Here is a 23,845-nt window from a genome sequence, read left to right on the forward strand (position 1 = left end):
CCTGCTCCTCCTGTCTTTGATACAAGACATCATATATTGCCTCCTTTATTTCAGTGGCTTGAGGATATAAGAGGAACCATCTTCAGATACTCAAACCAAACCCAATGCTTCCTCTCGAAAGCCCAGCCCAACTTTTCTGCTTCAATTTCTGTTCCCACCTCATACTGCTGGTCCACATAACGCTGATGCTCCAGCTATAGGCACACTGACCTGAGTTCACCCCGCTCTCCCTCTCCCTCCCTTCCCTCACTGTACTTGTCTTATCTTAAGCTGACAATTCTTTGGGTAAATCAGCTTAGTGAGTTGGAAGGGCAGCACCATCAAGAGCATCCCCAGGATTAAACAATCTCTCAATACCTCAGTATGACTGGATGCCTTCCACTCCAGCCTGCAGCACCCTTTCCAGAAGGGAAGCTGAGGCCAGTTGCCCCTCATTAACACCATTCCTGACCATACTGAACAGAGAGTAGAAAAGCCTTTTTCCTTTGCAAGAGCCACACACCTTGGGAATGGCCTCAGTTAGAGCATAGCTGGCTTTGTCACTGAGCCACACTTTCTCCTTGGGCGAGAGGCCTGCACTAACAGCTTGCAGTTCCGTCAGAATAGATCCGTATGGCATCACTTGGATTTTAAATTCTGGTTCCAGGGTACTATCAAGCTGTAGATGCTCCCTCACAGCTGGGTCCATCATCCGGTCACCATCAATGAAGAGCCTGAGAAAAAAAAAAAAAAAAAAAATCAGAACAGAGAGGTAGGACCACAACTGACAGCAGCTAGATTAAGGTAGGGAAGAAACCATGCTGTTTTGGTGACATTTCAGGAGAAAGGAGTTTGTCAATTATGCCTTACACTCTGCTCTCTATTGTTTTATCCAATGGCCTTCATGCAGCTGAAATTCTGCATTGAAATTACCATGTATCATCCTGCTGAGAAGGAGCTGACAACATTTTTGTTTGTATGACATTCAAAAGGGCTGAATGCCATCAGTGTGCTTCAAGCAAGAGAGAGAAACAAAGTACAGAATGGCCATTCCCTCATTTTTAAGTGTAACATCTCAAAATGGAAAATCAACTGTTGCTTTAAGTACCGTATTGTATTCTGTTTTCACTGAACCGGAAAGTTCAGCTCACCCTTCACACGCAGCCTGTATCAGTGAACAAAGGTTTTACTCCAAATGCATCTACCTAGCAGCTTGGACGTGATTCTAAAACACCTGTGCTTGCGGAAGCTCATTTTATGGTGCAGTCACAGGAAAGAAGCCTTCTGTCATAAACCAGCCCTGAAACTTTACTGTGTAGTCTCAGAAGCTCTGAAGCAACTCATCTGTGGCATTAGAGAGAAGTCTTCCAATACCCAGGCTAGTATTCACTCTTACCCACTTTTCACCCAGAGCCCCAGAGTGATACAAAAGGATCAGCTGTCCTGCCCAAAGTTATCCAGAAAGTCAGCCAAAGTGCTGAGGAGCACAACACAGCAGTTGGCTAACTCTCTAGCTCTGATCAGTGGAAGAAAATTATTAATATCAAAGACAAAAGGGCTCAGAAGCAACATTAAAGCATCTGAGCATAGGTGTTTTAAAAAGACAAAAGCTTTGTTGAAACAGATCTCTGAGAGAAAAATGCATCTTGGGGAACAGAAGAGGGGAATACAAGCACCTGATTGTGTTCATTCCTATGACGGCGTATGCAAAAAACACAGGATTGTACTCAACATCAGAGCCTCGGAGGTTGAAAAGCCCTGGAAAATAAGAATGCCAAGAATCACAGTCCTGGTTCATCTCTTGCAGCATTAAAGAAAACCAAAAATAATCTCACCAAAATACAGTCAAGCAATGAGTCATCATGAGTGCAGGCCATGGGTTCAGCTCACAGCCAGCTGTCCCCACATCCTACTGTTTTTCTGGCAATCCCAAGGTTTTGCCAGGAGATGGCACCAGAACTGCAGCTTAAACATCGTAATCCAGCAAGGAAACTAGGTTTTAACTTCTAAAGGAGGGCTGGCTGAGAACAAAGCAGGTACAGGGAAAAAAAAAAAAGTTATGGAAATGTTAAAAAAAAAAAGAAAAAAAAAAAGAAATGTTAAAAAAAAAAATTTGTCCTTTCTTGTCTGTGCAGTGTGGTAAGAGCTCACTTCTTAACTGCCAGAAAAGTTCAAAGTTAAAACAGGATATATTATTTCATTCCAATACTCCTTTCGATACTAGAGGAAGGAGGGAAACAGTAAGTGATACCAGAAATGCCTCTTTCTTGGCCTCTTATTTTGACTACCAACATCTCAGAATCAAACTGCAATCTTTGTCTTTTCCAACAAAGGTTCCTCACAACAGCATGCAAAGTCAGGAGTGGAAGGAGATGTTCAGCATCTCCAAACTTCTGATTTTAGGGTCAAATAAAAACCCCAGGATATCCAATTAGCTGAAATGAGTTACTCAAGGCAATAAGACCAGACAGCAGGACAGCTGGGGAAAAAAAAAAAAAAAAAAAAGCATGTCCTAAATCACAACCCAGACTGCATTCATTGAACTGTGCAAATTCTGCCATGAAAGTAAAAATAGAGTTAGATTCTCCCCAGGGAAGGAGTAGGTCACTTTAAAGCAGGAAAGAGCCACAAAGAACTCTTTACTGTAAGGGTAAAAACTTCCTTGCTCAGTCGATTCCCAATGCAGTAAGGAGGCAATAGACTCCTTTGTAGGCCTCTCTTTGTCCCCAGAAAGTTGTCTGGAGTTTAATACAGGAAATTGAATTAAATAAAATTAAAGAGACCTTTCCATTCCTCCCCCAGCTTAGGACAAGAAATTAACGAGGCACGTGGCAGTACGTTTCTCTCATGACCTCCTGTGGTCCATCTTAAAAACCCTTGGTTCATAACCAAGCTTAGCTTTGCTGGAGTTATTTAATCTGAAACCACCTCAGGGCATCAATTTATCATTAATTTAATTGGAGATGCACCTGAAAACAGGACAGACAATCTCTGCTCACACAAGCATCCCCAGAGAGGAGTCATATTCACCACTCCCATAAGTATTTCTTTCATTAAACAAACCCTGTGCTCAGCGTCCCAGATCCAGGAGAGCCCACAGACCTCCACAAGCTGGCTTCTAGTGACAGTGACTTCGTGTTTGCAGTACTGGAACTAGGAACATGCCATTTTTATTTTTACTTTGTCAGATTAGACATGAAGTACATACATTAGCACCACACATCCTGCCAGGACTATGTTCCCACTACATCAGTCTGCACACTGGGATGCACAAAGGATACACAAATCCAGTAACAAGAGTCACAGGGGAATCACTGCTGTTTCTGGACATGCACCCTTCCTATGTATTGGGCTGGAAGCCACAATGTAACCCGGAGACTCAAACACAGAGGGGACCTTCTAATAGGACCCTTGGATCCTGAGCTGAAGTGATCTGGAAACAAAGGTTGACCTCTGACATTCACTTTAACCAAAGCATTTGCTAAATTCTGGAGAGGTAGAGATGGATGTAAAAATTTGTGAGAATTAGAAAGATGACTGTGAATGCTGTATACCCCATCCCTGTTTTATGTAAACAAAGCCACATGTTGCACTGCTTTGTTTGTAGCACAGCCCCCAGCACAGAAAACAGATTCCAATAGGATGAGGCAGCATGAAGATATTTTACAGTCAGAAAATCTCACAGGTTTTGGTGGGGTTTTTTTTTGTTTGTTTTTAGGCTGCCTCAGGCTTATATTACAACATTCCCTCCTCCCAGGCTGTTACTCAAAGTTGGTGATTTGCTACATTTCCTAGGCCAAAAATGTATTCAGGAGTTGTACTGGTGTAAAAAGGCAATGAGCAAATGTACAGATTTATCATTTATGACCTCATTTCTTAATTACACTTATACAAGTCAACCTAGTTAACCTCTTCCAAACACATAGGCTGACATAAATGCCTCTCACTCTGTCAGGGTTCTACCTTTCTAAGGCAGGGAGGGAATTTAATAGGAAGAACCAAAAGGAAAATGCAAAGACTTACATGCTACTTCATCCAGAGCTGTTACTACAAACCATAGGACTTTCCTCTCAGCCATTTTTGAACGAAGGGCTACGATTTTATCTCTCCAGCTGACCCCTGCAAAACACAATGTGAAAGGCTACAGTCACCAACTTCACTGGAGATAAGGACAGAAACACAAATGCGCTGGATTCTGGAGATATTCAAAGCACGCTGTTTTGCTTCAGTCCTGCCTCATAACCTGGTACAAACTATCTCAAACAGCTTGCTCTCTCCAGATATCCATACATTTGTTTAGAAGTCATCCAGCTTCTAGCAAGTGGTCACATGAACTTTCAAAGACAAAAGGGTCATTAGTCCAACCACTTTCTCAGCTTAACTACAGTGGATCATACTAGATTCCAGTAGAGTTTTTCTCACTATTTTGTAAGACAAAAATCAAAAAGAGACAGGGCAATAAAAATAGCCCCGCCTATCAGGAGTAAAGTTTCTCACCTGTGTAACTCAGGTCTAGCATGATGAGAGGCTTACAGGGCCGCTGAGGACGGTCTGTCCAGATTGTATCAATCAAGTTTTCTTTGACAGGCACAAGATCGTGGCCAGCACTTCTCAAGACTTTGGACATCCTCTTCCACTGGTCTACCAAAGGGAAAAGACTTAAGAGTGTTTGTTTCAAAGAATGCAGACCAGTTGAACAACAGTCCCACTAACTGGGAGTGAGTTTGGGAATCTGGGTCTCCTTTCTTTCTAGGCTTCCCTCCCTCCCTCCCTTTCCCATAAGAGGCAAAAGAAAAACTATTTTAATCATAATTTCACAAATGCAGCCAGAAGCAGATACAGAATCTTGCAGCCCAGGAGTTTCATGCTACTGCTGAAGAACTGCCAAGCTGAGAGGCAGAAGACCATAAGAAGCCACCTCAGAGAACAATATGACCATCTCCTCTACTCCTGCGCAGAATCATGTTAGATCTAAGCTAGATGAGAGACACTGCTATGAGTCTGATTCTCTGCTCATCTGAACCAAGGAAAGATCTCCCCAGTGAACTTTCAACCGGGCTGCATGTTCCAAAGCATGAATATACAAATACTTGTTCATCTGATACAATTGGCACCTCTCCACAAATGTGTTTCCTACAGAGAAAACTGCAGAGATGCTGAGAATCACCAGGCAGAAGGAGCAGAGTGAGTTCTGCTTTGGCGTTCTGGCTTATATACTGGCCAACGCAAGCCTCTTTGTGCTGAAGTGCCTGTGACAAGCCCAGAGAAAAGGAGATGGACTGAGATGCTACTTTGCAGATAAGGTCACTGTAAGTCCATTGTAAATCCAGAGTTATGCAGTCAATGCACTGCTGCAAAGCTCTCACAATACATGCCTAAAACCAAAATCCAACGTATTTTGCATAATGGTTTAACTCACCACCTCCCCATTTAGGCTGAAACACAGCAAAATTAAGCTGTATATCATCAGCAGCAACAGAACAGCTTAGCCAGAGAAGCAAGAAAGTAAAATTAACAGCCCGGCCCAGTTATGAAATGAAGTAAAACCAACCAGCTGGAATTATGAAAGGGTCCACTCCCACCTTCGAGCCTTCTGGGAGGACGCTCACCAGCCAGTCTTCCTGAGTTGGTGTATCTTTCAGACCTCCATTGATTAAAGAAAAAAAAAAAAAAAGAAAAAACTTCAAATAAGGCAGCACACTACCCAAAAAGTCAAGTTCAGATCTCTCCTAATACATGTCTAGATCAGTATGCAAGAAGAGTCACAGGATCCTAAGGCAGGAGCAGGATCTGAGAGTATATCTAAGATGTCTCGCGTGATGGGGTACCCCTACAACCCATGTTGTACCATGGACAAAGCGCCCAAGCAGCCTGCACTTGTTCTCTGTTCCCATCCTCCTACATACCCATTTTCATGAGTGTCCAGTTGTTATCCATTTGATTTGCTGCCTGCAGGAAGTAGCGTCCATCTGTCCACATGGCTGCATGCTGTTCAGTTACAATGGCAGTACCTAGGCAGGAAGGCAGAAACATGAGGGTATTTAGAGGTCAGAAGCCACTGTAAAAAGACACGGACATTAGTGAGCATGTTTGAAAAAAGCCTAAATTCCCCTTAAACGCAACTCGGCTCACTGTTCAGAAGTCCAGTTTCAGTGGAGACATTCACCACTTCCCCTACACTACGACCTTCAAAATCCTACCACAGACAGTGCATGCAGCTATGCAGCCTAATGAACTGCTTCAGATACATTCAACTTAGGCATATATCATCCAGTGCAACTGGGTAAATGAGGCTTTCCCAATCTTCTATAACAGAGAATGTGATCTCCACCTGCCTGTTGTCACACTAACATATACCATGCATCCTAACTCCATCCCATCTTCTTACAGGGAGGAAGCTGTGCTCTGGTAACTCACAAGAAAAAGGTGTTACTAGGCTAGCAGAAGTAGGTATCACTTCCAGATGTCAGCTGTATCCCTTTCCCAAATGTTACAGCTTTAGCAGAGATGGTTGAACTGCAACAATGAACATAAACTTATGCTGGTTTCAGTATTTGTCCTATTTCACTAACTCCAGATGGAGGGATGCAGACAGACAGACAGGAACTGAAGCCCTAATTAGCAGAGTAGAGTCTCCAAATAAAAATTTTTTGTCTTCTTACTAACCTCTGCCCTCTGAAACCCCATTTCAAGATGCTTCAGCATGAAAATATATGAAACAGAAGTGTTTTCCATCAAGTGAGTTTAGAAGGTGAACTCCTGGGTAATACTTCGCTCATTCGCTGCAAGCTAGGCTGGAAACACAGACCTTCCAAGTACATAATAAGGGCCCAAAATAGAGAGAAAGATTAAGGAGAGGCCATAGGGAAGGCATGAAATTAACATAGGATTATCCATTAGCATCAGCCTGCAGCCCTGAATTTACAAGCTTCCAAATGAGGTCCCTGAGCAGTACATAGGAATTGATACACGGACCCTCCAAACACATATGCAGCAGTACTAACTAAGCCGATTTACAACTGGGGGGAAAAACACCTCAACAGATTAAAGCGACTTTCCAACAATCACAAAGCAAAGAAAGTAACATAGCTGAAGGTACAGCTAGGGTAAAAACTAGGTCTCTTGACACAGACCTATCCTGGAGCCAAGAAAACATCCTGTCTCAGCAAGATAAGTAAACTTTTCCACAGCGCTCAGTTTCCAAATACAACATTTTGGCCCTGTCCTTCTTTAAACAAAAGGGCTAGCTAAAATCCATCTACTACTCACCCAACCCAAATGGGCAATGTAAAAATCTGTTCATGCTGCCTTCTCATCAAAAGAAATGAACATAGAGTTCATAGTTAACAGGATTTTACTTTGTGGGAGGTTCATTCAGGGGTCAAACATTTTCTGAAAACTTGTTATTGCACAGATATTACATAATTCCAGTGGGCAGCCAAGACATTATTCTGCAGATGCTGAAGTGAGAGGAGACCATCCAAACAAGCTGGATAGGTTTCCTTTCCCATTGTGCCTCTATGCCATGAATGAGACTATTTCTTTACAGGGGAATTCTGTAGGTTAGCAAGAACCCAAGTTCTGGAAAAGTACCTGCAGAGCCATCAAAGCCAGAGATGAATGCCCGTCTGCAATCACAGGGTGCAATGTACTCGCTCTGGAAAACAAAAGAGGCAGAAATTATTTATAGCAACACGGAAAAAAATAAATCAGCTGATGACAAAATACTCTGATAAGCTTTTTTTTTTTTTTCTCCTAAAGGGCGACACAGACAGAAATTAGTTAAAAAAGCCTGAGCTCTACTCCACTGGAACATTTAATCATCTGTGATTATACTGTATTTACATCCAACTGGTTTGGGGGTTTTAGTGCATTTTTTTTGTTGGTGGTTTTTAAGCTGCAGCACTTTTCTCCCATAAATGTCTGTAAACACTGAAGTGCTTCAGAGTTTGCAGATGTTTACTTCACACTCAGCCTCCCCTTTAGGCAACAAACAAATGCTGCCTTTGAAGCTGCAATGTGAAAGGAAGAGAAACAAGAAGCATCCCTTGATCTTGAGACCATAGTAATCAGCACATAAAATCTGCAAAATTCACTATCTTCAATGAAGTCCCCTCACTAGAATTTAACAGAATTCCTTTAAGACTTTGTTTTCCACAATGATGATACTGGGGAAAAAAAAGAAAACATCTAGGTGATAAAACTATGAAAACTTTAAGCCCTTAGGACCTTTCATAATTAAGATGCCGAACCTCTCACTTCTAACCCTACCTACTCAAACCCCAACTACACCAGAAACTAAGGCTTCCTGGGTGAGTGGGAATCAAAGACTACTAGTCCATCCTCATCCCAAGCCCATCACAAACACACCTCTGCAGGCACTTTTACTGGCAGCATTACGAGGAGTCTGAGAACGCGCAGATACCTGCCAGTGACAGAAACGTACCTTGAAATGGCCACACAACATTTGTATGGGATTCCACTCTGGCAAGTTCGGAGGTCAGAACTGCTGAGCAGGCCTGTTCATTAACTAGCACAACTCAGCAAATCAGCTTAATCCAGGCTGACAGAACTCACGTTCAAACTGCAAAACCCCTGGATTTGTACCTTACAAATGGTCTGAAACCAAAGTGGATTCCTGAGCCCGGAAAGCTGCTCTCCCCCCAGCTGTGGGGAGAGAAACACTTTGGGAAATGAGCTGAGAAACCACAGCCCAATTCTCAGGAGGTTTTAGTTCCTGCTGTGATAGATATTGCATTTCTTGGTCTCTGGATATAACTATTTTTAATTCATCTGCTCATTAGATAATATTCCCTTCAAATCTGCTCCTCTTCACTGTTCTCCTAAAGAAAAGAGAGGATTCAAAAGAACAGAACTGAGAAGCACAAACTGCAGTTTTTCTCAATCACTAGCAGCCAATATTTGATTTTTGTCTCCAATCACCCCAACGTTAAAAACCCTGCAGAACTGCCATGTCTCTTCTCTCCTAGGAGGAGTTACCACCAGTCTCCACTAACCTGCCGAAACAGAGCCTTAGAAAAGCAAAACCCACGGCCCAAAAGAGGGTCTTGCTTAGTAGGTTTTTGCTCTTGACTGCCCGACAAGAACCCTGGGATTACACACAAGAAATCCCCTATTTTATCTCACTACTAATAGGAAGAAAGAAACAGGGCAGTATCAAACTACAAGTGCCTTCAGCTCTGTGGCAGTCCCACTCCCTGTGCTTCTTCCTGTTCAGCCCCAAGCCCCCAACAGGCTGTCATACACACGCAGCAGCTGCTGGGATCAGAAGAGCCACAACATCCCTCAGGCTGAGATGATGCCCTCCATGCATCTCTAGGTGATGAGGCAACTCAACCAGTGCACCACTAACCCTCCTCAAAAGAACAAGGGAGACATCAGTAGGCAGAGGACAAAGCAGTTCCAGGAAGACAGTCTGGCATTTGCCAGTTCCCACATGCATCCCTCTCCCAGCAGCAGAACAGGGTGATGCTGGACTGGAGAATAACCTTTCATTTCAAAACCTTCCTAGCAACTATTCACCCTGTGGACCTCTACAACTCCTCCTTCTCAGCTGGGGTATCAACTCTAAGGGTCCAACACCTGCATGAAACGCTGGAAATTTCCCACTGTGCATCATATCATGAGGATTTCTAAAAACAGACCAGTGATTTATCTTCCTTTTCTCTTAACCAACACAGCAGAGAGAGATTACAGGTTGGTTTGCTTGTCAATCAGCTTTAGATCTGCTAAAAGTTGTTTAAACTAAAGACTTTGATTGAATGGGAAACATCTCATGCTGTTTCATTCACACACAAACCCAGAGAGTTTTAAGAGTTTACAATGAAGCGGATGGGGTTTAGGAGGGCTTATGGGGGATATGGAGGGGAAGAGGGTTCATTTATCTGTCAGTTTGAATTCCTGCACTCCCACCTGTTTTGTTCCATGCAGCAACCCCCACCGTGCAAAGATGAGCCCATACTTTGCACAAGCTAAAATTACAAGGGGAACACCTGTGTATGCCACACAAAGTACAGGCCATAGCAAGGTATTTCCCCAGGGCTTGCCTTGCAGCTCCCATGGCCTTCATCCTGGCCTTTCTCAGGCTTTTTGTGGCTGCTCTCCCCCATGTCTGTCAGTCCCAAACATGCGGACAGAATGGGGGCTGCATCAAAGAGGCCCTCCACCAAGCCAGGAAGAACCCAAAGAAACGAGTAGTGCTTATCACCAGTCTGCATGGCTGTTCTTAACATCTAAAAACTTATTCTGCTCAGGGAATTCTAATGTCAACCAAGAATAGCAATGAAAACTGCAGTTCACTGGCCTTAGTGCTACCACACCAATGCCATTAAAGAACACGTGCTGCTGTGTGCTTGGAGAGACCTCAATATTTACTGCCAAAAACCTAACTGCATCAATAAGATCTGGAACAGGTCAGTACAACCTGTGCACAAACCATATCCTCTTTGGCTTTACAGCTCTGCTGATCCCTCAGCTAATAACATGTGTTTTAGAGAAGCAGAAGATTGCATCTCTGCCAATCCAAACACAGTGACCTGAGCTGGGCAGGTAACTCCTTGATGTGGAAGATCAGCCAGATGTGACCAAATTTGTTTTCACTGAGTCAAGACCCGAGATGTGGAAGCCAGACCCAGGTTAGCTGTGACTGGCTCAAAATCCGAGCTTCAATATAAACATAATTCTCTCCCACTAAGGAGAAAGTTCTTCCAATCTCTGAATATCCTTACATGGAAGACTCCAGATTCAATGTCAATTGGATAATTCAACATAAAAATGGATACTGCATTTACAACTGCAACACCCCAAAAGCTTAGACAAGTGTTCTTAGCAGAGCCACAAAGAAAATAAGTGCCTCATTCCCAAAAGCATGGCATTTCATCCCTTCACACTCCTTTGACAATTCAAGCACAATACTCACAAAAGCAAGCAGGATTTTTTGTACGGACTTCAGCCCACTTTTGGTTCTTCTTTCTCAACAGCCTTTGGATCATCCAAACTTACAAGGAAACACTTTCTTCTAACTTAATACCAGCACCAAAATTAAAAAAAAAAAAAAAAAAAAAAAAAAAAACAACCAAAGGAGCCAAGATTAAGTGCTGGCTACAAAAGCCACAAACCCAAGGTATTAGAAGCCTTGGGTAAGCCAGAAACAGAGCCAGCTGTGTGTGAGAAGCTCTGCAGGTCCTTCATCTCCTTACACAACTAAGCATGGAAACCAGAGGAAAGAGCTGGTGGCAAGCCTCCAGGCAGCAATATAGCCTAAGCCTTTTGGCACTGGCTGGAAAACCAGTATTAAAAGCATCACAAAAGCCTGAAGCTCAAACATTTCCAGTGACACTGGTTACAAAGAAAAGTTAGTCAGCAAGTTGTAGCATCAGTCCAATTCAGGAATTGGAAACCAAAAAGGGAATGTTTCCCCTGGGCTAAAACCAGTGTCAATACCACAGGAGGGAAATCCCTTTGTTGATCTCTTTGTTGATATGGATCCCTGGGTAGCATCAACAACAGCTGAGAGAGGCAAAGGCAGGAAGTAACTCAGGCTACAGGGAGGAAAAGGCTCATGCTCAGGTATCATTAACCTACAGTCTTCTGAGTCATGAAAAGAGCTGGCTAAGAACACACTCTTCAGGCCTGTAAAGTTCCTATTTGCATACAGGAAACAAAGTCTTGCTTAGAACACACAAAAGCTGCAAATCTCAGCTCATCCCAAGATATCTGGAATCAGTAAAGCTGTTCTGGGATTACCAGGTTTCCACCTATGCCTAAATCTGCAGCTATTCCCAAACCTCACAGACAGAATCCTGCACTAGCCAGTCAAGAGGCACCAAAATCAGCAGCTTTTAGTAATCATTTCCATTTAGATAGATTCATTCTCCAAAGAAACCTGATCAACTTGCCCAGCAGGAAATAGCAACACGGGGTTCTCTACTTAACTGCATTCTGTCAAGGAAAAAGAGAGCAACAGAAAAACCCAGAAGTCCTGAGGGTCACATTCTTCAACTCACATGACAGCACTTAACATCTAGTGAAATGAAACCAGAGTTATATATGGACAGAGGCAGCTTGAGGCAGGAATGTAGCAGACAATAGCAGCTGCACAAAGCGCCTTCCCTCTACCTGCCCAAGTTTGGTCTCCATAATAGGAAACATGATGCTGCACATACGCTCCCAGGGCACAGGCAAGTCTGGACCCAGCACACCTCAGTGCCAAGTCGAGGGCAAAGGTTCTGACTGAGTTGCATTTTGCTCTAGTACACCCTAGGGTAAAAGAGAGCTTTGGATGTGAGCCAGAAAAGCTTCATGTCTTTTGTTTCCTGAAAATGGCTGAGCAGGAAAAAAGGCCTTAGCTGTTCTTAGGTCTCCAAACAGAACAGACGTGAGTAAGACTAGCAAACAAACAGGCTAGGGAGGTAAAAAGCAGGTCATTAACTTAAAAATAATGTCACAGACCACACGAATCAAGAAAAACAGTGGAAGCAGCATACAAAACAGCTGCCACCATGGGTTACCATGTTGAGCCACACTTCGTGTCTTTAGCACACAGAACTGTCGGATGCAGACCAGACTCCAAAGGAAAGTGTCATTGTGACATTCTTTTTTCCTGCCTCTCCCAAGGCTTCTCTGCATAGGATCTGATGAGCTTTATCATAAAGCAGCAAATTCCAGCAAGAACTGGATCTAGCAAAGGGAAAGCTCTGCGACCACCAGATATAGAGAATGTCTTAGTTGGGAGGTGCTAATGGGGAAACTAAAGCCCAGATAATGCTTTTTCCTCCTCACATAAATCCATACTTTCCACCAGTCAGGATGGGGACAGCAAGTGCTCTGGCAAGCTCTCTTTTCTCCCTGGAGACAATATGATGAGAAATTGCTGGTGGAATATCCAGGCTGATTTGTTACAAGAACATAAAAACTTCAGTCTCTTGAATAGATTCCAGAAACCTTTTCCAACACAATAGTTCTCAAGTTACTCAGGCTGTTACACTAGAACCATGAAAGTCAGTGAATGAAGGATGATTTTTGTTATCCCTGGCAAGAAAAAGTAAAATCATTCCCATAATTCATGCATCCATACCTGGTGGGCATCTCCGGAGGGCACTATGTAGGCTTGTACAGGCTCCTGGACATACCTAGGACTCTTCATGACCTGCCGCAACTGCTTCAGCAGTTCTGTTGTAATTTTTGGACTCATCTTCCCACCTGAAACTAAAACAAAGCACAAAATTTCAGAGCTTCTTCAGCCATCTCAGACCACTCACACACATGGGCTGAAGGCAATAACCACTAAAAACTCCAGAAACTCCCTTTGAGGACAACAGTGCCAGCATCACCCCTCTCAGACAGAATTTCTGCTATGTTGCCAACTTCACTCACATCCCTTGAAAATGAGTCTTCAGTCAGAGCCCAGTGAGTCAAAACCTGGTCTGCCCTGTTAAGGCTCTTTACAATCTGGTGAAAGATAGGCTTGCCAAGCTTAACACACATGCCACCCCTTCATGGCACCAGGAACCCTAACAGCACAGATACACCTAACAGCTTGAGGAGCCCTGTGACAGCCAAGGAATGTCCTAGCATGTGATGCTGAAGGTCCCAAATCCCCATATATCAGAAGTAACCCCACACACAGGAAGAAACTTAGAGTCTGGGGGTAGAAATATTGTGACTGACATGCCACAGGAGCACACACTGTTGGGAGAGCAGGCCATGCATTTTGGGGACTCAGAAATGGACCAGTTAAGAAAGCATTTTTAAAACTTTCACCATAGCCCAGGATTTCATACTGGACTGAGGATCAGAAGAAATCTGTTCCCAAGGACAGAAGAATTTCACTGGGTGCCTTCACCTCTGGGCTGCAGGCCAGCTCACACAGCAGGAACACATATGTAATAGGAGGAATGGCCCACTGAGCTCCTACAAGTGACTGCAAGGGGACTTAAGGCAGCTTAAAGGAATCTTCTCTAAAGACCTTTGTCAAAAGCCCCACAGAATTCAGCTGGGACCCAGCAGGCAGGAATGGGGCACAGGTGGATGGAAAGGAAAACAAGGACACAGGTCAATCACAACCCCTTGCTGTGATTCTGCAATAGATGTGTCTTTGGTGAGGCAAGGAATGTCAACCTCTCCATTTGCTACCCAAAAATTACAAGTAGCTGAAGCCTGCTGCAAGCATCACGCAGAGATGCAGGAAAGATGCAGGAAACCATGCTGCTGTGCTGGCAAGCACGAAGGCTGCAGTGGCAGGCACCTGCTCACTGCAGAGGATGTGCAAGCTGTGCAGGAGGCTTGGCCTGAACGTCTATGAAGATTAAGTAACTTGAACATCTTCAGAGATTGTCTCCATTTTCTTCACTCACGTCTCCCTGTCAGTGCCTAAGAAAACAAAAATCCCCTTCCCAGTCCTCTACCCATTTCTTTCTCATTGTTAAGTACAGACTGGGATCTTGTAACTTTAATGCTACCACATTCCAGGGCAAGGTGAATAAGCTCATAAGTTCCATGAATGCCATGCTAGGCAGTATTTTATTCTGATCAGTTTGTTTAACAACTCACTTCACAGCTATGTCCTCAAACAGATTATAAATGGCAGAAGCAAACAGTATGCAGGTCTCAAATACTTTTTACTTACCCATGCTCTTACTCTATTTACGCCTCAATAGCTACCAAAAGCCCTAAGAAACATTATGGTCCTGTGCCAAAACACAATAAGGTACAGTCTCTGCCCCGTAATGTTTTGTCATCTAAACAGGAAGGCTGCCTCTATTCCACAGAACCACAGAAAGGCAATGTGATTTGACAAAGGCTACACAGCAATGCTGTGACCAAGCCAAGAACTGAATCAAAATCTGCTGCTTTCAGGTGTAAGGATCTCAACCTGCGTCCACCATTTACACCTCTCAGCACAACAGGTTCTCAGCACATCAGATATGTGAGACAACCCAGCTGACCACAGGTACTGTGTTTCAAAATCCAGAGCACAAGAAGCAAATAAAGATCAAAAGTCACCATTCTCTACAGCATCAAATTGATAACTTGACCACAATGCTTTCATTGGGATTAGATTATAGCTCAGATTTATTACCCAGACAAATTTTTGTATTTTATTTTTGCAGTTTGCAAGCTACTCTTTACTGTACTGTGATGGTTTTTGTCTGTCCTCTGTAACAAGTTCCTGTAACATTCTACAACTCTGCTGTTGATTTATGTTCAGAGAGAGAAAAAACACAGAGATGAAAGAGCAACAAGGACACAGCTTTCTTTCTAGACCTGTGCTTTGACCCCAGGAGACAGAAAGTCTCATTTGAATAGCAAGGAATGAGAAGGCTTTGCTTTTTAACAAAGCCCCTTGCTGACAAGCCATGATTTTCCCAAGTAAAAGGGATTCTCTCAATAAGGAAAAAAAAAATTAAAAAGCATTCTTGCTGTTGAAAGATTCACTTGCAATGCTAAAACACAACTAACCTAGATCAGCAATGAAAACCATACTAAAAAGCTATTTTCCCTGAGATCTTTGCTTGTCACTCACTCTGGTCCTCCTATAAAATTTAGCAAGTGGTCTTTCCTCTCATAGCCATAATTATTGCTCTGCTTGAAGTTAACATAGCTTCTCTACCATTATTTAACCATTTCAGCAGCTAAAACCAAGCAGAGCTAAATTAAGGTCGCAGGGCACTGTCTCATTCCCTGCCATACCTTTCCAAAGGTACCAGACCACCCTGTTACCTGCCCACGCTGCTCCCCACGTCCGGACTCCTCTCGCCTCCCCTCACACCAAACACCATTCGGTAATTTGCTCGGCCTTAGAAACGTGCCTGAGAAAGCAAAGGGCAGAAGTGAAACGCAGCACAACCTTCGCCCCCCATAAAGCGCTCTCATCCCCGGCACCGAGCCGAAAACGCGCTGCCCTTCGTGATTAAATCCTCTGTGTTTTTACACCGGTTTGTTTCTGCAACCGCTCCGAGAGACCGCTCCTCGTTTTACGGAGGAGAACGCTAAGGCCGAACAGCAGCAATGCAGCAGGCCGTGGTACACGACCTATGTACTACACACCAACCAGCCCCCGGGGCACAGGCCGGCTCCAAGCAGAGATGCGGGACCCGCGCCCTGCCTCCACAGGCCGCGGCTGACAGACGAGGCCCGGCGAGCGCGGTTAAGGGGGCCGCGCCGTGCTCCGGCCCGCCCAAGCCCCTCCTGCCTCCCGCCGCCCCGCTCATGCCGGGCCCGGCCGCCCCCCTCGCCCTCACCTGCCGCCGTCCCGCCCGCCAGCCCCGCCGCGACGTCAGCGCCCACGTGCGCCGCCGCGGGCCGCCGCCGATGACGTCACGGGAGCGCCGGGTCACGGCACGGAACAGGGCGCGCGGCTGCGCAGTGCGGCTCCGTCCTCGCGGCAGCTCTGTGCCGGCAGAGCTGCTTCCTGCTTGTGCCGTAGTGCTCGTGGCGGGTCCTGCTGCCGTGCAGAATGTGCTGATCCGCTCCGTGTCTTGGACGCACGCCGGAACGCGGCGGCAGAAGTGTCAGCCCATCCCCAGCCACGCTCACTAACCTGTATCCGCTGCCCTTTTCCTGAGCGCCTCCGGGCGCAGCCATTCCACCGCCCCTGCGGGCAGCCTGTTCCCGTGCATCACCATTTTGGAGAATAAGTTGTTCCTCACGCCTACCCTGCAGCAACCTGAGGTCGTTCTCTCATGTCCTATCCGGGAGGAGAGGCCGACCTCCCCCTCACTGCAGCCCCGGGGAGAGCAGGGAGCAAAGAGTGCATGCTCCATTGATTTCTCTCTGCTTTGGTCCCGGCTCAGGGCAGAAATAACAAGCACCACTGCGCACAGAGCATTGATGTGATATTGATGTCTCCTTGTAGTTTAAAATGAAGTAACTCGCTGCTAAAAGCATCTTGCTGCTTTGTGTTGGTGACAAAATTTGGCCACTCTTCTTCTGGCTGTCTTCTGATTAAGATCTTGATTTAATAAAGGTTAAAAAGAAAGCACTCTGCATTCTGTGGTTCTACGATTCCCATCTCCCCAGACTGTGCAAAAGAAATCAGAAAACAGAAGGTAGATATTGACATCTGTGAGAGCTATTTAGTTGCCATTATGCCCCTTAAGATATGCTGTGAAAGCTTCAGTACCCAAAGGTGACTTCTAAGGGCTCGCTGAACATTAAAATTCAGGCTAATTTCTTTCCCTTCCTGGTAAAATTAATGATGGCAAGCTGATAAGCATTCTGTGTAGGAACTTCATTGCAGAAGATGATCATCTTGTAAGAACAGACGTATAGGGGTCAAAAAACATTTTGCAGACATCTGATTAAGCTAGTGACAAGTCCTCTGCAGCAGGCAGCCCATTTGACAGGTGGAAGATGTACAAAAGTAATGTGGCATTACTGCATTTTCTGCCCTAGAGTGCAGACTGAGGCAGCAAGAAGACCTAAACTCTTGAGTTCCCAGTGCTAGAGCCCTTATTTCATCCAGCAGACTGAGAGAGCTCCAGGCTCCTCGGTCCAAGTTAATGTCCCAGCTTTACTTCATCCTGGTGAGATGCCCTCATCAGGTAATGGAAACCACTGGGTGTTCAGCATCCTGGTTCAACCAGTGACCTGACCCAGCAGGACCAGCGTCAAGCCTGTGGATGAGCACAGTGGAGGCCCAGGGTGCACTGAGATGAAGCCCTGCAGAGGCTGATCCCTAGGCTGAAAGAGTCAGCAGAGGACTCTTGGCAGTACTGCTCATTTCACTTGAATAGTAAATGACTAGTAAGTTAAATAAGAGAAAGTGAAATGAGCTTTCCTGTTAAGCCCAAATGTTTGATGCTTATTTCCTGGGCGTTATGGGTCTCTGGGAAGCTTCTAATGAGCTTTCCAATGTAGATAATGTAAAATATTTTAATAATTCATTTATCAAGCAGTACTGTGAGTGATATATAATCTGAAATGATTAAAGAGATGACACTGCCCTTTCTAAGCAGCTGTTGAATCTCAGTTAAATGGTGCAACTTCTGTTGCAAAGGTGTTTTACGAAAACTGTTCAAAATACCTAGCTTTTAATTAAATTGTTCTAATTGAGATATCTTTTATGTTCCTACAATGCTATATTGCATCAGATTGCATATGAGAAAGAGAGAGAGAGGGCAGTCTGGCAAGTAGCAACCAAAATTGCCTGAGACCAATTACCACGTGACAGAGCCATTAACTCTGTTGTAATCTTGATCCATATCAAGAGATCAAGGCCAGGAAATAAACCTTAAAAGAACTCCCATTATCTTATCAGCCCTCCTATACCCATGATACCTTTATTACAGCTGTAGTGTTTCTTTCCTTCTCCTCCTCTTGTTGGGCACAGATGAAATTGAGACTCCTGTTTTGCAATCTAATCTTCTGAGATGGCCCATTTCCACAAGCAAGCCCAGAGCTTTTTAATGACATCAGTCACCTTTGGCTCTTGGTGCACCTCAGTGGGTCTGGGAAGGTGAAAGTGGAACAAGGCAGCTCCCCACAGACTGCCCATGCAGGGTGCTATGCAGGAGAGACAGCAATAAGAAATTTGTAGCATGAGGTTTTGTCAGCACAAACATTACCAGGGTTCAGTGACATGCATGCCTATGTTTTGGCTTGGCAACGGAAAGCACTGTTATCATACAAGCTTTCTTATCTCTCCAGATAAAAATGCCAGTGAAGCCAGATGCCTTTATAGCTATGGCTCAGCCCTAAAACAGGCAAGTCTGGGGGCAGCACTCACCTCCTCTGGCAGCACTGACCTGGCTCTCTCTCTTCTTTTCATCCTGCCATCAGTGAAGGGTCCAAAGCCTCTGCAAAGTGGTGATGGGCAGACAGATGGACAAAGCACATGGCCTATTAAGCCTCATTTCATTAGGAAACCAGTTACTTATCAGGCATGTGTTTAATTCTGCATTATCAGGACTTCAGAATGCATATGGCATTGAAAGTGACAAACCAGATGTGGATTTTGTTTGCAGTTAACATGTGCAGTACAGAAGATTCATTCATAGATATATACGAGGACCACATTTTACAATCCTTGGCTTCTACCTGAAGTCACAGCCTCTACAAGCGAGACCCACTCACCTGCAGAAATCCCCCTCAGGTCTGAGCATATTGGAATACCATACTATGCAATGTATTAAATGAATCACAGCACAAGAAACACGTGTTTATTCCAGCGGGTGCAGGAGTCCAGACACAAAGTATTGGGTTACCGTCTGTGCCAGATAATAGGACAAAGTGGAAAAGATTAAATATGCTTCATGTGTCCCAAGTAGAGACTTTGAAGCTTAACTATGTCGATCTTGTGATCAGTATTTCACACCTGGGCACAGACAAGTGCCCTGCCTGCTATACACGAAACTGAGAGTCTGTTTGAGGGCTTTAGTGGGGTGCCTGGCACTTGAACTCCCATGCCCAAGGCAGGACGATCCACAGCCCACCTCCATTGGCAGTTTGGGATCATCCAGGAACCCAGGTGTGGTACTTCAGCTGTGGAACTTCAGGACCAAAAGGACAGAAGCATGGCTTGAGTGGACATTACTCCTGTCCCAAAAAGCCCTGTGAGACACCAGGCTAAGATCACTCATCTGAAAGCTACAGGGAAGTTTTAGCTTTGCTTATAACACTGGGGGATGGCCTCTTCTGTCCTATGTGGGCCACCTCTTTTCCTGCCAGAGGCTGTTTCACACTGTGGCTCCTTCAAAAGAGCCGAGCAGCAGAGGCTGGGGAAAAAAGCCATAAACAGTTCTGGTTGTTCCTAAACAAGCTTTCCCATTGTTCAACTGTTGGCTTATGGATTCTGCCCCTTTGAAGAAAGATGACCCGTGTTATGAAAAAGTGAGGGTGACAGACAGTCTGCACGAGACACACGTCGCTATGACGTACAGGAAAAGGATGAATGCTTCACACCGTCCTCGTGAGTGGAAGTGCAGGAAGGAGGTGAGTTAGGGCAGTGGGAAACTTCCACCCAGCCTATGGCTGCACTGCCTCGATTACATCTTTGCTGTGCATTTCCAAAGGTTAAAAGTGCTCCTCATTCATTACAGGGCCCCTCTGGCTCTGAAAGCCTCATGTGTGACATGTGTGTCGTGAGAACCTGTCCCTCCATGCCAGAGTCCATATTCTATCCTTCTATATATGTTTTTCTAGAAGGAGAGCAGTGTACTCACTCTTCTATTGTCATATGCAAAAAGGAAGATGAAGGAGAGGCAACACAGCCAGGATTCCCAAAATCTAGCTGCAGATCTGCCAGGAAACACAGTGTAAAAGTTCCTGTTTTAAGGTGAGAGATGAGTTTTATTGTTAGCAGTTGTTATAGCAACACGAGGTGCCAGTACGACTCGGCGCGTTGCAGCAGACCCAGACAAGTTCAAGGCTGCTGCCAAATCTTGTTGCCAAGGCAATGCAACATAAGGCAAGAGCTTGGAGAAATGACGGCTGCCGACAGCTCATGCCAGCAGGATCCGTCTGGTTCAAAGGGAACTTTTAAAAGTAGTGGTGACTCCAGCAGCACAGCCACAGAACGAGGACAAGGGGCATGCAGGGATAGGGGGAAGGAGCCCAAGGAAAAGCATCAGCAACAGGTAATGCTAAGTGTTGCATCTGACAAGGACATCTTAGCCTGCAATGAAAATATGTACTGCATTTTTTTGGAGGAAGTAAAAATAATCACAAAATACTATTTTTTAATGTTTGTTTAACTTGAGCAACTGTGCTTGAGCTTGAATGGGAATTTGGACTTTTTCCCATTGTTGACAGCAAAAATGGTTTTCTCAATAAATTTGTTCTGGGACATGGCTATTGTTCCTGCAGTAGTAGAAGGCATGAAGTAGCTCATTTCAATTTTATGCTCATTTCCAGACTTCTTAAGCATGCTTCATGGCAAAACATTCACTAGAAAAGAGCTGGGCTGCAAGTTGATTAGTCTTTCCTAGCTATAATCATATGCTAATGTTAACATAAACAACGACAGTGTGCTCTGAGCTGAAGGAAGACTACTACCCCAAAGAGTCAAAATAGATGATCAGTGCAGAAGAAATGAGTATTCTGATCCAATCCTACCTACATACCATGCCGTGCATTTTACATTTTCATGTACTACCAATGGTTAAAAATAACCTTATCTTTTCCACCTCAAGGACTATTTCAGCATGTGCAACTTGCAGTACAACAGTAATACATCCATAGTATTCCTGAGTCTACCAAATGTCCCATGGTGGAATTTATTCTCCTGGAACCTGCTGTGAGTTGTGGAAAAGGTCTGCAAGCATTTTGTCCTATCTAAAAATGGGAAAATAAGATATGGGAAGTGATTTGTCAAGTGTGCTGAAAGTTTTCTGTGTGCAATTGTGGGCAGTGCCATCTCTGCTGACCTCTACCACAGTAAAGATTTTAATTAACTGTGAACATTTTTCAACTTATTTGCAATTCTTAAGCCATGGGCCAAGAAGCACAAAGTGACTGGTCATGTGCTTGTAACCATCGTTTGTTTTTCAGCAGTTAAGTTATATTCCAATAAGCTAACATGCTGTACTTGCAACCTTTCTGCTGTTACCAGTACTTTTCCACAGTTGCTGTAGCTAGCAGTGAGATATTCTGTGATCAGAAACAACAGAAAACCTGGTTCAGCCAATTGTGAAGAGAAATAAGATGCTGCCCAAGAGCAGCATGTTTTTACTTTAAGACTGTCCATTGTATAAAAGAAACATAAAAATCACAAAACTGGACACTAGCATTTTTTTGAACAAGAAGGCAAAAGAAAACTATTTTTAGTCCTAGCTGAATTTCTCTGCTGGTGATTCCACACATAATGTTACTTCTTAATATATCCAAGAGAAGGTTTCAAAGCCATCCAGAATATCTTCCATTTTTCTGAAATGGCATATACAGAAACCTGGCTAATAAAAAGACAAAACCATATGGGCAGGATGCTTAACTTGATCTGCAGGATCCCAAACTGGTTCCAAGAGCTGGCTCTCCTGTCCACAGATCTCATCTGCCCTTGATGCCAGTGATGGTAGGACCCTTTGTGGAAGGTGTCTGGTCTGTCTTTGCCACCCTGGGTGTGCTGTGTGATGTCTCCTCCACAACAGATGGAATGTATAGAGGAAATTTGGAAGAATCCAGGGCTGAACCATGCTGCAGCTAAGAGTGCCTTGGCACACACTCTGAAACATGGGGGTACAACCAAAGAGCACTCCTGCAACTTTCTTTTATCTCCTTTGCTGTGCATCTGTTTAGTCACTCAAGAGCCACTCCCGGAGAGCTGGGACAAAACATTGAGCCAAGGCAGTATTATCAAGATAGCTACAGATAGTGGAGAAGACAGAGGTATTTCCAGAGTGATTAATACTATTAGCACATGCTGAAGCTTAAGGCTTAACATAAGCTTTGAAGGAATGGATTTTGATGTAAAAAGTGAATAAATGAGACAACTGTCAGAATAATAAGTGCTGAACCAAATAAAGATCCTTAGCGTAGGAGATGCAAAGCCCTCCCTGCTAGCCTGTTTTCTCCGAAGCTGCTGGTACAATTCCCATTGCCCTTCAGGCTGGAGAAACAGCCTGGCAATGTTGCGTGGCACAAAGATACCCAAATCAGCATGCAGCAAGGCTGTCTTCACAGCTAACCAAGCACACCATATTTTAGCATGAGCACAGCCATGGAAATACACCAGTAGCCCCAGTTCCACTGCTGGTGCCTGCTGCATCATGTCTGTGCTGCCCTGCTCTGTGCAGACCTGGATGCTTGCAAAAGTACCAGTCTGAGGGCTCATCCTCTGGCTGAATTAAAAGTAAGTCTCAAAGGGCACATTTCACTGGATCATCCTCTTGTAATCCCCACTGCGGAGTTCTCAATGCCATAATTGAAAACCCGCTGCTCATCTTTTGAAAGTCAGGTTTAACCTACCATAGGGAGCCCCCAGAAGGCAGAGTTTTGCATGAACTGTTACATACAGGGATCAGGTTTAGTATTTCTCTGTTTTTCTTCTCTTGACACTCTGGTCTCACCAGAGAGCGGGTAAACAAAAGCTAGTAATAGCTGTTCAATACACCCTCTTCCCCAATTCCCTTTTATTATACCCTGACTTCCACACTGTTTGTTTTGCTCAGTATATCAAATTGTATGGTCAGCATTCAGAAATACATCCTGTTCTTTCTTAGACTAGACATTTGGAAGAGAGATGCTTCTAATGGATCCACCAACGTGCGGTGGGTTTTGTTCCATCAGATGTATCTGTTTCTGGGTAGTAGCTAACTAAGCCTATACAGAGCCACATGATCCCCTTTCCCATCTTGCCTTATGGCCTCTGAGGAATGTTGCATTGGCTGCGAGGGAATTACTAGATCTTGGCAAGACATGCTAATATCCTCGCAAAGACTTGTCAGGGACCAAGACTTCAGCCTCCAACTATTTCCTCTGATAAAGCAGAGTATTCACAGCAGTTCATCAGTCTCGAATCAACAGTTTGACTTTGTCTGAGAGAAATGCAAGATCCACACAGAGTTCTGCAAGCACAGCTGGTGCTGCCTGCCAGGCAGCAGACTTTGCAGCAGAAATACAGTGTCAGATCCAACTGGAGTCATCAGAGGTTCAGGACACTTTAGTCTGGGCTTGGGAAAAAGAACACCCAGGTTGTGAATTATGGCAATACCTGCTGCATTCCGATTTGAAAGGAAATTCCTACATCTGAAAGCTTGGCCTTATTTGCTTGAAGATGCAAATTCAGTGAAAGCGTTTCCTCTTGAAAACCTGCTTGTGTTCATACACAAAGTTTACAGCAGAGACAGAAATACAATCTCACTTCAAGAATCTACCCTTTTTTTTTTTTTAACACTGTGTTATCTTTTCA

At 44.4% G+C, this 23,845-nt stretch overlaps 1 protein-coding gene across 4 annotated transcripts in view; it reads right to left on the reverse strand.

The window, feature by feature from the left end:
- The window catches only part of XPNPEP1 (X-prolyl aminopeptidase 1), a 29,860-nt gene extending 13,475 nt beyond the window's left edge, over window positions 1-16,385 (reverse strand). Inside the window, exons 1-10 of one of the 4 annotated variants that reach the window (XM_085228995.1) lie at window positions 16,242-16,385; window positions 15,721-15,809; window positions 13,076-13,206; window positions 7,573-7,636; window positions 5,886-5,990; window positions 5,531-5,623; window positions 4,477-4,620; window positions 4,003-4,098; window positions 1,656-1,737; window positions 503-713 (exon numbers count right to left, since the gene is read on the reverse strand). In XM_085228995.1, the coding sequence (XP_085085121.1) occupies window positions 503-713; window positions 1,656-1,737; window positions 4,003-4,098; window positions 4,477-4,620; window positions 5,531-5,623; window positions 5,886-5,990; window positions 7,573-7,636; window positions 13,076-13,192 (912 nt within the window). In that variant the 5' untranslated portion in view covers window positions 13,193-13,206; window positions 15,721-15,809; window positions 16,242-16,385. Of the gene's footprint in view, window positions 1-502; window positions 714-1,655; window positions 1,738-4,002; window positions 4,099-4,476; window positions 4,621-5,530; window positions 5,624-5,885; window positions 5,991-7,572; window positions 7,637-13,075; window positions 13,207-15,720; window positions 16,212-16,241 lie in introns of those variants that run through there. The other 3 variants (XM_019617810.2, XM_085228996.1, XM_003208150.5) reach the window with 3 other exon arrangements.
- Window positions 16,386-23,845: the final 7,460 nt, after the last annotated feature.

Source organism: Meleagris gallopavo, chromosome 8, assembly GCF_905368555.1.
Source record: "Meleagris gallopavo chromosome 8, MGAL_WU_HG_1.1, whole genome shotgun sequence".
NCBI lineage: Eukaryota > Metazoa > Chordata > Aves > Galliformes > Phasianidae > Meleagris > Meleagris gallopavo.